The 15,035-nt window shown below is 40.5% G+C and overlaps 1 protein-coding gene across 1 annotated transcript; it reads left to right on the forward strand.

The window, feature by feature from the left end:
- The first annotated feature begins 179 nt into the window (after positions 1-179).
- CCNL1 (cyclin L1) lies at positions 180-12,997 on the forward strand. The gene is made up of 9 exons (XM_010014175.1): positions 180-292; positions 6,505-6,625; positions 7,051-7,115; positions 8,456-8,555; positions 8,693-8,797; positions 9,028-9,169; positions 10,803-10,914; positions 11,074-11,172; positions 12,178-12,997. The coding sequence occupies exons 1-9, from the start codon at positions 192-194 to the stop codon at positions 12,524-12,526; spliced, it is 1,194 nt and encodes a 397-aa protein (XP_010012477.1). The 5' UTR covers positions 180-191; the 3' UTR covers positions 12,527-12,997.
- Positions 12,998-15,035: the final 2,038 nt, after the last annotated feature.

Here is a 15,035-nt window from a genome sequence, read left to right on the forward strand (position 1 = left end):
GGGCGGGAAGGGAGGAGGGCCTTAGGCCCTGTGCTGAGCAGCTGGAGGATTTGGCCAGCCACACGCCAAACAGGCCGCTTTTTTCAAGCCCTCACAACACGGTTTTTCTTTTTAAAGTTGTATAATTCTGCTCTTACCCGGATTAAACGTAATTTTCTTATGAAAACTGATTTTCCTTTCAGATTGTTGCTATGGCCTGCATCAATCTTGCATCCAAGATCGAAGAGGCACCTCGTCGTATAAGGGACGTGATCAACGTGTTCCATCATTTGCGTCAGTTAAGAGCAAAAAGGTAAGATTAGCTTTGTTATGAACATAAGCATTTCTTGTCACTAATGTATGCTGCAGTTTTCAATTCACAGTATCTTTGCAGGCTAAGTTCAACGACCTAAAACTGAGAAGGGAGTGCTCATTGGCTGCTGTGTAGGCAGTACAGTGCAATGGTGATTTTTTTTCTACTGTTGTTTACTAGGTAGATCTGTTTTCGTTCCTTACATAGCTATAAGTCATGAGCATCGCTTCTAGTTTTAGGTCCATTGCTAACTGGTTTTTGATGTTTTGTAGTCTTGGAAGGTAGTCAGGTATGAGTAGCCAGTTAGCGGGTTGCTGTATGTTCTCCAGACTTCTAACTGTGTTAAGTAGTCTTAATGCTTTTCTTTTGTTAGCATGTGTAGCCATCCAGATGTTGTCATGGCACCAGTAAGATATCGGTTAACAAAAAACGAAAGCTTAACTTTTCCCAGTGATGATAGTATTACTTCTTAGAAAAAGAGTTTTTGGAAAAGTATTTGGGGAAAAAAAAAAGTATAGTTTGGCTGCAGTGTTTGCAGCTTTAATGCCACCAGTTGGAACAACTAATGTGTAATTTGAGTCTTGGAAGCTGAAGGCACCTTTAGTTGTAAAAAGTGAGATTGTGGGTTTTCATAGTACCGAGTGCTTGTGTCAGTGGAGTGTAAGCTTACCTGATCTGCGTGCAGATCTGGATAATTGTCTGCTGAGTTGTTAGAGCTGGTCTCAGTTGTGAGTGCCTAATACTGCTTTTTTGTGTGTAGAGCTATCTGTGTTTTCATGTATGAAGCAAGTTAACTTGACATTGGAAGGAACAAGGAATGGTTAAGGGAAGGAGTTTTCCTAAATTGCTGTTAAACCTGTCCTGCGGCAGTATTAAGAGTCTGCGATTGGAGGCATCAGCTGTGATGAATGTAGCTTTAGTTTTCATAGTCAGTTGCTTAAAGCTTAAGGTAATCTGTAGTTACAGAAAGGATTTTGTCTTTACCTATATTCTTGAATTCATTTCTATTTCTCTGCTCCGTTTAGTGTTGTGTAACCACTTCTGAGGAGCAGAGTTGAAATCTCTTAGGGAAGCCAGCTTTTTCTTGGTGTCTTTATCTTGGTTATGTTTCTGTTGAATCTAAAACTTTTGTCTTGTACTTGTTTTCGTAGTTAGTTTTAGATAAAACAAGAATGATTTGGTGTTATGCTTTGGCACTTAGCTTTGTTCTCTCTTTTTTTTTTTTTTTTTTTTAAAGTTGTTATCCCTGATGACCCTGAGAGAATTGTGTGAAGTTATGCTGAATGTGAATTCGGTGGTATTGTTTCTTACTGCAGTTAAGATAAGGGAGTCTGGTTATTATTGAATTATTGAAGCTGGTTCAGTGGTTTGCAATGTTTTGGCTGTGATCCAGGCAGTTAAGGTTGATTAATCATATGCAGTGCTTTTCTTTGCAGTGATAATACCAATTAGTTGTTTCTTGGTGCTGTGTGAAGGATCAGTGAAACTGAACTTAACCTGTGAACTTAAATCTTTCCAGCTAGCCTGTTCCAAATCAGAATGTCACTTGTGCATGTTACATGGTGTCTAAAATGCATCATGTCAAGAGAAATCGTGCACTTCTACCCATTATTTTCTGGAGAAATGGGTATTGCATTGAGATTCTGAGTGAATCTGCATGAAATTAATCTTAAAAATGTTGAAGTCTGACATTCAGACTTGCTTTTTCTCCTTTAAACAGGATGTAAACATTTTCTGTACTTTTTACAAGATTACAGTTACATAATTTGTACACGTTATTAACTTCAACTCTTTTTTCCCTTGCAACCGACTATACAGCGACCAGCTACATTTACCAAAGCCTGGGTGATGTGGAGTGGTACATAAAGATGAAGCTGTCGTCATGGCAACAGTGAGTGAAGTATCGAAAATCCCCAAGGAGAAGCCAGTGCTCTGAGAATAGGTCACTGGAATCGGGGGACTAACAGGTTGGCCGCTGGTGAACCATTTGGAAGAACTCCTGTATCTTGTTATAAGCTTTTTTCTTTGCTGTCCAGGTTTTTAGAATACTAGCTTAATATTTTTTTTTTTTAATCTGAAGCTAACACTTAGGCTTTAGTTAGTTTCTCACACATGACCCAGAACTGAAACCAGCAGTTAGGCTGCTGTACTTTTCTTTTTGTCTCTAGTCTAGTACCTCTGTTAACTGAAGCTATTAACCTGCACATGAAGTTTGAGTAGCTTGAGTAGGCTTGCTTTTTCTCTTACACAGTTTTGGGTTCTTAGTTTCACTTTCTGGCTCTGTATAATTGCAGTTTGAATTCATGCCTTCACATGGATATGGAAGACTTGAATTTGTAAAGCTATTTTTATATAAATTATTATGTAAGCAGTCCCTTACATGTATGTGTTTACAGAACTGGGAATTGCATTGGAATTGTCTTTTTGTAAGACCTGTAGTGAACTGAGTTACTGCTAGGTGGTATTTCTAATGCTGCGAAGTAAGAAAAAGCTTAAAAAGTGTTTTGGACAAGCATATTTCCTTTTGGATCTTTTACGAGCATATGTCATGTAGTATTGCATGTAAAAATGTTTGTGTGCATGGAGAAAAGCTCGTATTATGAAAATCCTGCTTTTTAAAAAATTGTGTCCTGAAACATCTGTGTCCTGAGCAAAGTGAAACTATTGTTTAACATGTAGAATGTAGTTTGAAGTTGATTTCGTTTACTTTAAATGTGACTTGAAGCTGTAGAAAGTCCCTATGAGACTGGAACCAGATATGACTCCTGTCATTGTGTAATCTCACAAATGTTGGTTTGAGATGCTCAGTCAGCTGTTCTTTACTTCTGTTGCAGCAAACAGGTTCATGCAGTTGGGTTGGAAGTGGCCTGTGTTAATCGTACACACTACTTAGTGTTTTTCAAACTGTTCTATATATCTGCAGTGCTTGTATTTACAATGTTGGAGACAAATATAGAACTTGCTTTCTTCTCTTTTACTGGCTGGCGTTAGAGAGATCTGATCTTTGAAATGAGATGCTGGTGTTACACTGTACTTGTCAGAAGTACTTTGCATTATGAACAAAACTGCATGCAAGGCATGTTTTCTCTAAAGTATTAGACGTTCCAAAGACACCAAATCTTAATATTGCATCAAATGAAGCTGTAGCTGTGTCGAACTTAGGTCTCCTTTGTCAGGGTGTATGTAATTGGTTTATTGTTACAAACACATTATAATGTGTGCTAATCTTTTGAGTTGTTACGCAGTCTCTGAAGTTTGTGACTTCAAGTGTTAGACTGACTTACCAGAACGGGCACTGTGCGCTCTCTGTTATAAAGTCTTGCCTGGAGCTTTAGTGATCTGTAAGACCAGATTCAAAGTAAATATGCAATACTACTTGGCTACAAAGGGCTTGAAGCTTGTATCTTATATATAAGCTTAAAAATTACTTTACTTTGTTACTTGGACTTAACATGATCATTAACTTGGACTTGAGAACAAAGTGCAGCAAATGCAGTAGCAAAGTTCCTCTTTTTTTTCTTAGTAGAAAGCTAAGAAGTTTTCCAAAGGGAAATCTCTGAAGCTTCCAACTTCTAAATAATTATGCGTACCAACACTTTGGGAGTTTATGGAAAAGAAAGTACTCAATTGGTAAATCTTAATACAGTGGGGAGCCTGATTTTTGCTGGTAATAAGGAGCAAAATAAAGTCTTCTGCAGATTTTTATTTTTGTATAAGTTGATAAAGGGCTGTATTTGTTAGAAATACTGCCTGGATAAACAAGTGGTTTTCATGGCTTCCTTACATCTGTAGATACTTAGAACTTGTGTGTCATAAGCGACCAGCTAACATGGGACAACAGAGTAGAGCACACTTTCAAGTGTTAAAATTCTAGGTTTCCTATTCCTTTGCTGTTGAACGTGTCTAACCAACGTTATGAACTGTTTGTGCAGTAAGGCTTAGTCTTTCCAATTGCTCTTCAAGCTACCTTGCTGTGTTTTCATAATACTGACTTTCTTACATAGATTTCACAGAATGCAGAGACACATGGAAGATACACTCTGCCAGGTTATTGGATGGTCCTGTGCAGTCCCAGTGGTGTTGGGTTTTGGTTTTTTGGGTTTTGGTGGTTTTTGGGTTTTGTTTGTTTGTTTGGGTTTTGGTGTGTTTTGTTTTTTTGGTTTTTTTTTAAACTGGAAGCCATAGCTGCCTTAAGAAATTTTGGATTAAACAGTTACCTCTGGTGAAGTGTTTTGCTAACAAGATAAGCTGAGCCTGGACACCTAAACTTGCTCTGGATGATCCCTTGCAGATCCTGTTAATGCCAGTGATCTCTTGGTAAAATTGTTTAAAGCAATATTGGAAGAAACGTTACTATAAATCCCAGTTAGTTGAAATCAATTGGAAGTGAATTGTAAGAACTTCAGCTTGGTTCTTCTAGTCTCCCACTCTGGAGCATTGTGTTCAGACAGCATTTGTTGTGCTGGAGTGATCAGGTAAAATAAAACTTGATAGTGAGGCTACCATAAAGAAGCTTTAAAGGTTATTCTTTGCCAGTTCATGGAAAGGACCCACAGAAGCAACAAAAACCCCCATATTCTGCCTGGATTATATTTAGAGTAGCTGAAATCATGAACTTTGCAAACTTGGCCTGATGAGCAAGAGTAACACTTAACCAAAGAAGTTAATTCATATAATTTGGAAAAATATTTTTTGATTTTTCTAGGAGGCAGAAGTAGTAAGGCTTGTACTTGAACTGTAGGTTCTTCCTGGCACCAAGAAAATGCAGTAGTTCAGACCTCCTGGGAGCTGCTTCTCAGCCCCTTGGAAAGAGGAGTTCCCAACATGATGCTTCTATTAGAGAAGTGACTAGCTTGTTACTGTTTGGCCAGTGGTAATGAGCATCCTTCCAGGTGACTGCAGGAGGCAGTATGAAGTGTGGAAGTTGGGAAGCCATCCAGCTAGCCTTGTAAATAAATTGACCCTTTCTTCCTAGGGTGAAAACCTAGGGGGCTTTGAGTGTTGGGGTTTTTGTTGGTTTTGTTTTGTTTTGTTTTGTTTTTTTACTATGTGGGACCTATCAGGCGAGATAAGTGTGACCCACTTGTGGAACTTGCATGGATTCAAAAAAGGCAAGTTAGTAGTGAAACATTTGTCTGATAAAACAGACAAAATACACTTTGCTGCTTTTTGAATCCACTTTGAATTTTTTTCCTCCTCCTTTCAAAGGTAATGTAAAATAAATTTGTCACCATTGCTTGGGATGTGCTAGGTTTTTCATGTAAACAGACTGGTTTATTAGTGTGTAACTAGTCACATTCTCCTGCATTGGAAATTGTGTGGAATGTGAGGCATATTACAAATAGGGGAATAAGCCGGTCTGTCTTTAGGCAAAAGTGGATTAAAATGCACAGTGTGGAACATTGAAAGGTCAAGTGTAAGCATGGACAAAGAAAAGAATACGGAATGGAGTGTGACACTTGGGCATAAAACATACAACAGTTTAAAAAAGGCTTTGGAGAGTTCAGGTGTTGCATCTGGAAGGAGCTGGGACTTCATAGTGCTACGCTTGAATCTGTGAAATGAGCTCTTGTTTTGCAAATTCAAGTAGCACAAGTGACGTATCTACTGGTTTGTGGGTGCAGCATTCAGAGCCATGGGCAGATCTGCCACCATCTCAGACGTTAAATTCCTTTCTTTACTAGGCTTCTTGTAGATCACAGAAGCAGGGCTGTCTTCTCAGGAGATAGGAGTAATCATGTCTTCCAGTGGGTAGGGAACTTCAGTTTATAAGGCGCAAGCTTGCTATTAATATCGGTAAAACAGTCCAGCTTCTTCTGGCTTACTTTTGCTTTGAAGTCCTACCTGGCAAAGGTAGTTGTATCACACTCCTTCCCCACCTCTGTTATGAAGTGCAAAGGCTCTTTGAGATCTTCACTGTAAAGTTGACTTTGTTCCAGCAGCTGGACCAGAATAGTTGGCATACACAGTAGCCAAAGATTTTTTTTTTTTAATTATTTTTTTTAAATCTTGGCCATCTAATCTGTAGGTACTCAAAAGCAGGATCTAAACTAGTTTATCTAAACTTGGACAGCACAAGATTAATGCTTAAACTTGCTTGCAGGAGTTGAAAACAGGTTTCTGTTGCCATTAGTTGGTTGGAAGGGAAAACAGAGATGACACTATTTTTGGATATGCAAAACAGTTTTGATTTTATTTCTTGCAAACTATAGGACTCCAAGCCCCCTGATACTTGATCAGAACTACATAAACACCAAAAATCAAGTAATCAAAGCAGAAAGAAGGGTACTGAAGGAGTTGGGATTTTGTGTTCATGTCAAGCATCCGCATAAGGTGAGTTCTCAAAAGTAATATAATTGTAAATATTTTTCTACCTTGATGGCCTCATTGTGAGCTGTGGTGCAAAAAATGCAGGTGTAAAAAATGACCTGATTTCTTCTCTTTATGTCTTAGTAGTTATGATGAATTCTTTTGCCAGAGTGCTTGGGTAAATAGTCATATTGGCTTTGACAGAAATTGCTTCCTTTGGAAATGTTGAAGGTGGCAGGTTTTAAAAATCATAGAAAAGTAGTAAGATTAAGAATTGTCTGAACATGATTGGCTGACATGTGGGATTACAGTGTATACTTAGAAAAGGAGGAGGCAGTTGTTTTGGAATACTGTTTGATTATACTGTTGCTTTATATACTAAAAGTGTGTTGTGTTTTATTGTTTTGTTTTTTTGGTTTTGTTTTTTTTTCCTTCCCCTTATTCCTCAGATCATTGTTATGTATTTACAAGTCTTAGAATGTGAACGTAACCAAACACTGGTACAGACAGCCTGGTAAGTTACTTTCTATTCTTTTCCTGGCCAGGAAAATAGTAGCAGAAATAACAAGCCTGATGATCCATATGCAAAGCAATGAGATGTAAGTTATTACACAGATCTATGCTTTTAAAATATTTTAGTGCTTGTTTCTGCTTACTATTTTCATGGCTTGATTCCAACATAGCAATGGAGAACTCAATTTAACTTTGTTCTTTTTTCTACTCTTTAATTAAAGGGTAGTCCATGATGGTAAGTCATAGAGCTCTGCCCTCTGCACCTCAGCCCATGACCTGGGGATGGCCTGTTTGGCTGCCCTTCTCTCCAGCCAACCCAGTGCAAGCTCTCATCCGAGATTCACTGAAGTGGTCCATATCCATCGGGCAGCATCTTCTAGTTCTGTCTGGGTGTCAAAAGGATTTGTATATTTGTTCTTAGAAGTAACTTAAAAATGTTTCTAAATGTATTTATTGCCTAGCTACTGTATGCTGTAGTGTATTTAAAGGACACATCGGGTAGAATTCTGCCAGTGTTTATTTAGTTGATTTAGCATTTGGCTAAACTTGAGTTAAAAAAGAAGATTGCAGTGCATGCAGCATGTTCACTTAGAAGCCGTACTGGGCATGGTTTTCTGTAGAGTCAATACTTACTGACTGCTGTTCCTTTCTTTCCTGTAGCTCAGTAATTTAGAAATCGATGGAGGTCTTTGCTGTTTAAATCTCTCTCTTGGCATGTATTGCTTGGTAGTGCCGCCATGGTGAAGAAACAGTAGCTTAGTGAAGTGGGAAACCCATTACTAACTTGCAGGTCTTTTTCCAACACTCAGGGAGCAAATTGGATGCTTCTCTCTGGATGAAGTTAATGTGACTTGAGGTACATGTAGGATTTAAATGCAATGTTTTCTGAACTTTATAGGTTGCATCTAGCCTTTGGAAAATGGTAGGTTAAAAATACACCTTGCTTTCATGCTTGCATTTGAATTTTAAACATACTGATATTTAAATACAAGAACATTGGTGTTCAAAGCAAACAGCTGGACAGGTGAAAAGTACTTTGGTAGATTGCTAACTCAGCGGACACTTCACAGTGTAACTTAACATGCTTACCTGGGAAGTAGCCATGACATACTATTACGTGCATTGGGGTTTCAAAACAATGGCAGTGGTGCAAACTTTGTTACAGAAGTAACAAATGTAAGCATCAAATACAATAATTCAAAAGAAACCAAGTGTTAAATATAATAACAGAAAAAATAATAAAGTCAATTGAGTCTCCAGTATTGATATCCTTGTTATCCTCTAAATAAAAAGATACAAACTGGAGTTCCAACCTTTCACAATTGTTTTGTTTTGTTGTAGGAATTACATGAATGACAGCCTTCGAACAAATGTGTTTGTTCGCTTTCAACCAGAGACTATAGCATGTGCTTGTATTTATCTTGCTGCTAGAGCTCTGCAGGTGAGTCTTCACCTGTCTTTAGTTAGTATTGCCTTTGATTGCAAGTAATTTGGTTTCAAGAAAATTAATGAAAATACTGAAAACAAAAGCCTGATCTGTAATCTCTATTGTTAAGTTTTTGGTTGTGCCATTTTCAGATTCCACTACCTACCCGTCCTCACTGGTTCTTGCTCTTTGGCACCACCGAAGAGGAGATTCAGGAGATATGCTTAACAACTCTTAAGCTCTATACCAGAAAGAAGGTAATTTTGAGATGTTTGTTTTTTCCTATTGAATAATCAGTGCAGCTTGGGCTGTCTAATGGCTGTCAAAGTGTGTTGGAAAGGCTGCTCCTGTAAGAGAAGTATGAGAACAGATAATGGTAGTCACACTACTGGACAGATGATTAAAAGATAATAGAGTATTTTTCACAAGTGAGATGGAAATATGAATTACATTAGTTCAGCTTCTTACCACGTGGTTACTTCAACAGCCCAGTTATGAATTTCTGGATAAAGAAGTAGAAAAGAGAAAAATGGCACTACAGGAAGCTAAACTAAAGGCAAAAGGTTTAAATCCAGATGGAACTCCAGCACTCTCAACACTGGGTGGCTTTTCTCCTGCATCCAAACCATGTAAGTTTATATTTTGAACAGAAACTTGCAGAATACTATTTGGTAAGTCTTCTAAATATGTGTTCCAGGGTGGTGAGGGGGAGAGGGTTGGGGGAAGGCTTGCTGCTCGAGCTGTCAGACAGTTCAGGTGTTCTCACAGAACAAATTATAAAACCAGTTACGATACCTTGAAGTGGCAGATTGGAAGGGAAAGGGATGTTATATTCCATTCTTCCACAGATGAGAGAGGGATATATTAATAAGCACCTTTAAGATAATTATAAAAATGTCCAGACCCAAGAGTTTGCATTACTGTGTTGTGAAGAGACTTTCTGGATTTATTCTGTTGGGAGGGATGTGACAATAGCCTTTCTGTTTCTTTTTGCAGCAGCTGTCTCTGAAAATTGCTTTCTCTGCTTTTTTTAATGTACTTGTCAGATGTTTTAAGTGCAGTGAAGGAAAACAGCTTGTGGTCAGGAAATGAAGACAGGAAAGTCATGGTGCCATCTTGGCATTAGAGGGAACACATTGATATAATGTGTATCTTGAACCAGCCAGTAAATCTGTCTGAACTCTAATGATAAAAGAACGGTTAGTTTTATCTTGGTGCTTTTACCTCTTAAAGTCCTATTGCTGTGTAAACCACCAATGAAATTTGAAGGCTGCTGTGAGCACCAACCAGTCCAGTGATGGTGTGTAAAGTAGAAGGCACAGGCTCTTGTTAGTTTACATGGCCTCTTCAGGAGCTTTTTCTGAAAGTATTCTGGGAAAGCAGTATTTGTAGCAGTTACATGTCCCTAAGAACAGTACACCTGAGTTTCCAGAGGTCTTTGAGCTGGCAAGTCTATAAATTTCTCACTAAACAATGAGAGCTTTTTCTTATTTCTGTGAAGTGGGGGCCTAGGTTAGAAAAGGCGGAATGAAAGCAGGACCTGTGCGTTCATGAAAGCAGGGGTTCTAGAAGGCTTCTTGCTAGCTGACAAAGTGAGTGAGGGAAAGCTGGCAGAATTCTGCCTTAAACCTCTGATCCTTACTGAGTGAGGAATCTGTGGTTTGAGTCCTGATGCTGCATCTCTGCTGTGCTGTCAGAAAAAAGCAGGAATGTATCAGTCTTGCGTAGTAACGCTTCTATGACAAGGTTGATCCATTTCTGGGCTGCATCAGCTGTCTGTAGAGACAGATTTAGTTCTAAACCAGGTAAATTTTCTGCTGTTTATTACATTTGTTTGACTGCTATAAAATGAAATCTGTACTTTTGCTGTTCAGTCTTAATTCTAGTATCAGGAATTAAGTGTCAAGATAACAGTTTCTGTATCTGTGGGCTGTAAGGGCAGCTCTTCTTTTGTACCACTCAGGCCCTGGTGGATGAAATCTCAGATGAGCCTGGCTGGTTGGCTCGAAGGTCCCAGTGTTTTTGCCCCCCCCCCCCTCCATCCTCTGTCAGTTGGCTTTAAATGATGCGTCTCCCCGCAAGTACCACATTCCAGTGTTCTTTTCTGGGAGTGTACTACAAATGGAAAGATGGAGTGAAATAGTAGCTTTTGAGTTCATATTTACGTTTTGTGCAAATACTGGTAAAGGTGTATAAAGGATACGATTTGTTTATGACAAAGTCTGTGAATAAAATACCTACTTTTGAACTTAAATTTCTTAGCTTCCCCGAGAGAATTGAAAACTGAAGACAAGAGTCCAGTATCTCTGAATACCAAAACCGTTAAAAAAGAGCCAGAAGAGAGACAGCAAGCTTCTAAGAGCCCTTACAATGGGTAGGTAGAAATCTCTTCCTGATAAAAAGAATACTTCTGTAAAAACTGTTTCTTCAACTGAAGTACAGTGAACTACTTCTGAGCTATGTAATGGAAGTAATGAGTACCTCAAAGTGTAACCCTATTTTTTTTTTTTTTTTTTTTTTTTTTCCCCCCAAGCATGAGAAAAGAAAGCAAGAGAAGTAGAAGCAGCAGAAGTGCCAGTCGATCTAGGTCAAGAACAAAGTCACGGTCTCGATCTCACACTCCTAGGCGGCAGTGAGTAGTACATTTTTGTTTGGTTGGTGAGGGTGAGGGGTTTTGGGAGGGGGTGTCTTGTTGGGTTTTTTGTTTTGTTTTGTGTTTTTTGGTTTTTTTTGTTTTGTTTTGGGTTTTTTTTTGTTTGGTTTGGTTTGGTTTTTTTCTTTGTCATGTTTAGTTCTCTGGGACACTTCAGCCAGGGCTCTTCACTTCCAAGTAGGGCCACTCCAGGTAGCTCGTAGATGCTTGCCACAAGCTTCTAAGTGCTGGCCAGCGAAAGTTGGGAGACTTGGGCTGGGCTTTAGGCTCTTGATTCTTAACATGGAACAGTTCTGTTGGTAGCTGTGCTGTAAAATGGAAGCTTCAGATTATGCTAACTCCACATGATGAGTCTAAGGTGGTTTTACCCTGTTTGATCTCCACAAGGAACTTTTTATAAATTAAAACAGTTTCTTGGAACTTGGTCCACCTTGAAGTGGTGAGAAGTGTCATAGGAGTCAGTTTCACGTGTCACAGCTTTCTTCCAAATGCGCTGGAGAACGTGACTGCTGTCAGTGTTCCAAGATGTGCTTTCTGCACTTTCTGGCTCTTCAGTGCACTGCCTATCTCCTGTGGCTGGGGAAAAGGGAGAGCTCTGCAGAGTGATGCAGCAATAGCTACTGGCTTTATCTAGGTATTTTTAAAGAATCTTGATGCTGACATCCAAGTTGGAAACTGCCAGCTTGGGTCTTGAAGTGTTCCCCTAAGTATTGCTGACTGTCAGATCACTGAAGGAGAAAAGGCTATAACCAGTTTTCAGTCTGGCACTGAGGGGAAAATTCTTGACAAGGAGGAACAGTTACAAAAGGTGGTGCATTTCGGGTTTGGGTTTGGTTTGGGCTTTTTGTTTTCGAAGGAACTTGACTCAGAGGCATGTTCTGAGGTGGTCACTGTCATTCATCATTTATTATGATTATATTTGTCCCTGTGGGAGAAAGTAACTATGTGGAAGACACATTTTAACTTTGAACACTTCTCTGTAAGCTACAATAATAGGCGGAGCCTGTCTGGGACGTACAGCTCAAGATCGAGAAGCAGGTCCCGCAGCCACAGCGGCAGCCCTCGCCGACACCACAATCATGGCTCACCACACATGAAGACCAAACACAGCAGGGAGGAGCTGAAGAGTGCAAATAGACATGGTCACAAAAGGAAAAAGTCAAGATCGCGTTCGCAGAGCAAATCCAGGGATCATTCTGATGCTGCCAAGAAGCACAGGCATGAGCGGGGACACCACAGAGACCGGCGTGAGAGATCCCGCTCCTTTGAGAGGTCCCACAAGGGCAAACACCACAGCGGCGGCCGGTCGGGACACAGCAGGCACAGGCGCTGAGGTTAGCCCCCGCATCCGCTCCTAGCTAAGCCTGTATATAGTAACACAGCAGTGGACTCTGTGTGAGAACAAAGAAACTGATTAGCATTTGATTAATTTAAACCCAATATCTAATTTTCTAAAACATGTAGAAGACTCTTTTTTTTTTTTTTTCTTTTGGGAAAGAAACTGTTACCAACTTTTGCACACAAAACCTTAGCAGTATCGAATTGGTGGAAAACAAGGATCAGGTTAAATTGTATGTATTAGAGTTGTGTATTGTTTATTGATCTGAGAACTGGAGAACGGATTTCTGTAAAAAAGCAAAACATACCTTATTTTTATACAAGTCAATTGCAGACACTTATATTTAAGTATAGTTATTTGTTTAAATGATGGTGGATACTTTCTTACACTGGTTTTAGTCTGCATGTGTTAAAAGATTTTTACAAGAAATAAAATATAAAGCTTTTTTTTGTACTGCCTGTTAGACATCAAATACATTGAAACTGAATTTTCTTAACTGCCATCATTTGGACCCTTGCGCATGAGTTGGGCATTTGGGATGTTGATGGGCTTCCATTGTAAGTGGAAGACTTGGAAAGCTTTAGAAAGCTGTATTCTTCCTTGGGGAGGTGTTGGGAAGTTGAGACCAGTTGGAAAAAGTGAGTGGGGATCTCTGGGAAGTTAAACTGCTCCCCCATCAGCTGCATGTGACCGCTTATGGAAGGGCTGCTCATGCTACAGGCAAGGCCACCTTCCACTAGACCAGGTTGCTCCAAGCCCTGTCCAGCCTGGCCTTGAACACTGCCAGGGATGGGGCAGCCACAGCTTCTCTGGGTGACTTGTTGCCAGTGTCTCACCACCCTCACAGTGACGAACTTCCTATGTCTGATCTAAATCTCCCCTCTGTCAGTTTAAAGCCATTCCCCTTTGTCCTCTCACTACATACCCTTGTGAAATGCCCCTCTCCAGACTTCTTGTAGGCCCCTTTAGGTGCTCTAAGGTCTCCTCAGAGCCTTCTCTTTTTTCCAGGCTGAACAACCCCAGCTTTCTTGGCCTGTCTGTACAGGAGAGGTGCTCCAGCTGTGGCCCTCTAGACTTGCTCCAACAGGTCCACATCTTTCTTGTGTTTGGGGCCCCAGACCCGGATGCAGTACTGCAGGTGGGGTCTCACAAGAGCAGAGAGGCAGAATCCCCCCTCTCAACCTGCTGTCCACACTCCTTTTGATACAGCCCAGGACATGGTTGGCTTTCTGGGATGCAAGCGCACACTGCCAGGTCATGTTGAGCTTCTTGTCAATCAACACCCCCAAGTCCTCAGACTCTGAATTCAGCATAAAAAAAGAGTGTTGCTCCCCCCAAATGCTGCTCGCAATTGCGCTGCTCTGTCTGAGGGTGGCCTGGCTGGGTACTGCTACCCACAGCACAGCAGAGGGCCAAGCCTGGGAGCCAAACAAGCTGGTGACATGTCTGGGATCCTGTGTTGCTGCAGGGGAAGCACTTGTTTGTTTGGCCATGTGTTCTGCAGGCCTTGAAAGGGAAAGAAAAAAGCTGTGGTTGAGCAAAAAGCTGACTGGAACTGATGCATTCTCATAAGCAGCTGCCCAGCATCCTGCCAGGCCCCATCTCTGTCCATTCTCTAGAAATAAAAAGAATGAGTATATCTTTTTGAGAAGAGGGAAGAAAGAAATGTCTTTGATTGTTGGTTACCTCTCTGGTGTTTTTAAATCTACAATTAGCTGTTTCCTGTGTTTGCTGCTTTCAGGAAAAAACTGTTGCTATGGAACCTAAAGTAGCTTTTTTCTCCTAGATAAGAGTATTTCATAGTCTAAAGCAGCGGTAAAACCCAGTTGTGAAGTAGCAGCATAATTGGCTCAAGCTCTGTTGAACTTCAGGAGTTTGTGCATCACAGTGAACCATTAAGAGGGCTCACTCAGCCTCTGTGTTTCTGCATGAATGCGAACAACCCCTCTCTGCATCCAGTGCCCCTTGCTCCAGAGGTGAAGAGCAGAAGTTAACTTCCGTGTAAAGCTGGAACATCTGGTGATGTGGCATGTCTAGACGCCATCTGCTGTAGATTGCTTACCTGGTGGGCTTACAGTCAGTGAGCAAGAAGTTCAGTGTTTGTTCTTCCATGGGGAAAAAGCGATGTTTTCAGCCAGCCTCGTGGATGGTGGCCTTGACCATGCAACATCTCTGCCAGTGACAAATGGTTTCGGTTACTGAAATAACAGCAGCAGATTGTTCTCAAAGCCCAAGTATGTAAGGTCAGTGCTGTAAAGAAGTGAATATGTGCTGGGGGTCGGTGTGAGGAGTGGCACCAGGGTGTTTCAAGGGCTGGGTCCCCTCAGGCAATGGCGTGCTGTCTTTAGTTACCAGGTGGAGCTGTTAGAAAGGGGAATGATGGTCCTGAATGGCTGTAGCTCTTAAAATCCCATTGCCTGGAGGACTTGTCATGAAGAAAGTTTCTGGGCAAGTGACAGCTTAAATACTTAAATACACAGCAGTAGGGTTGCAGCTGGTGACC

Source organism: Nestor notabilis, unplaced genomic scaffold, assembly GCF_000696875.1.
Source record: "Nestor notabilis isolate BGI_N333 unplaced genomic scaffold, ASM69687v1 scaffold4645, whole genome shotgun sequence".
NCBI classification, from domain to species: Eukaryota; Metazoa; Chordata; class Aves; order Psittaciformes; family Psittacidae; genus Nestor; species Nestor notabilis.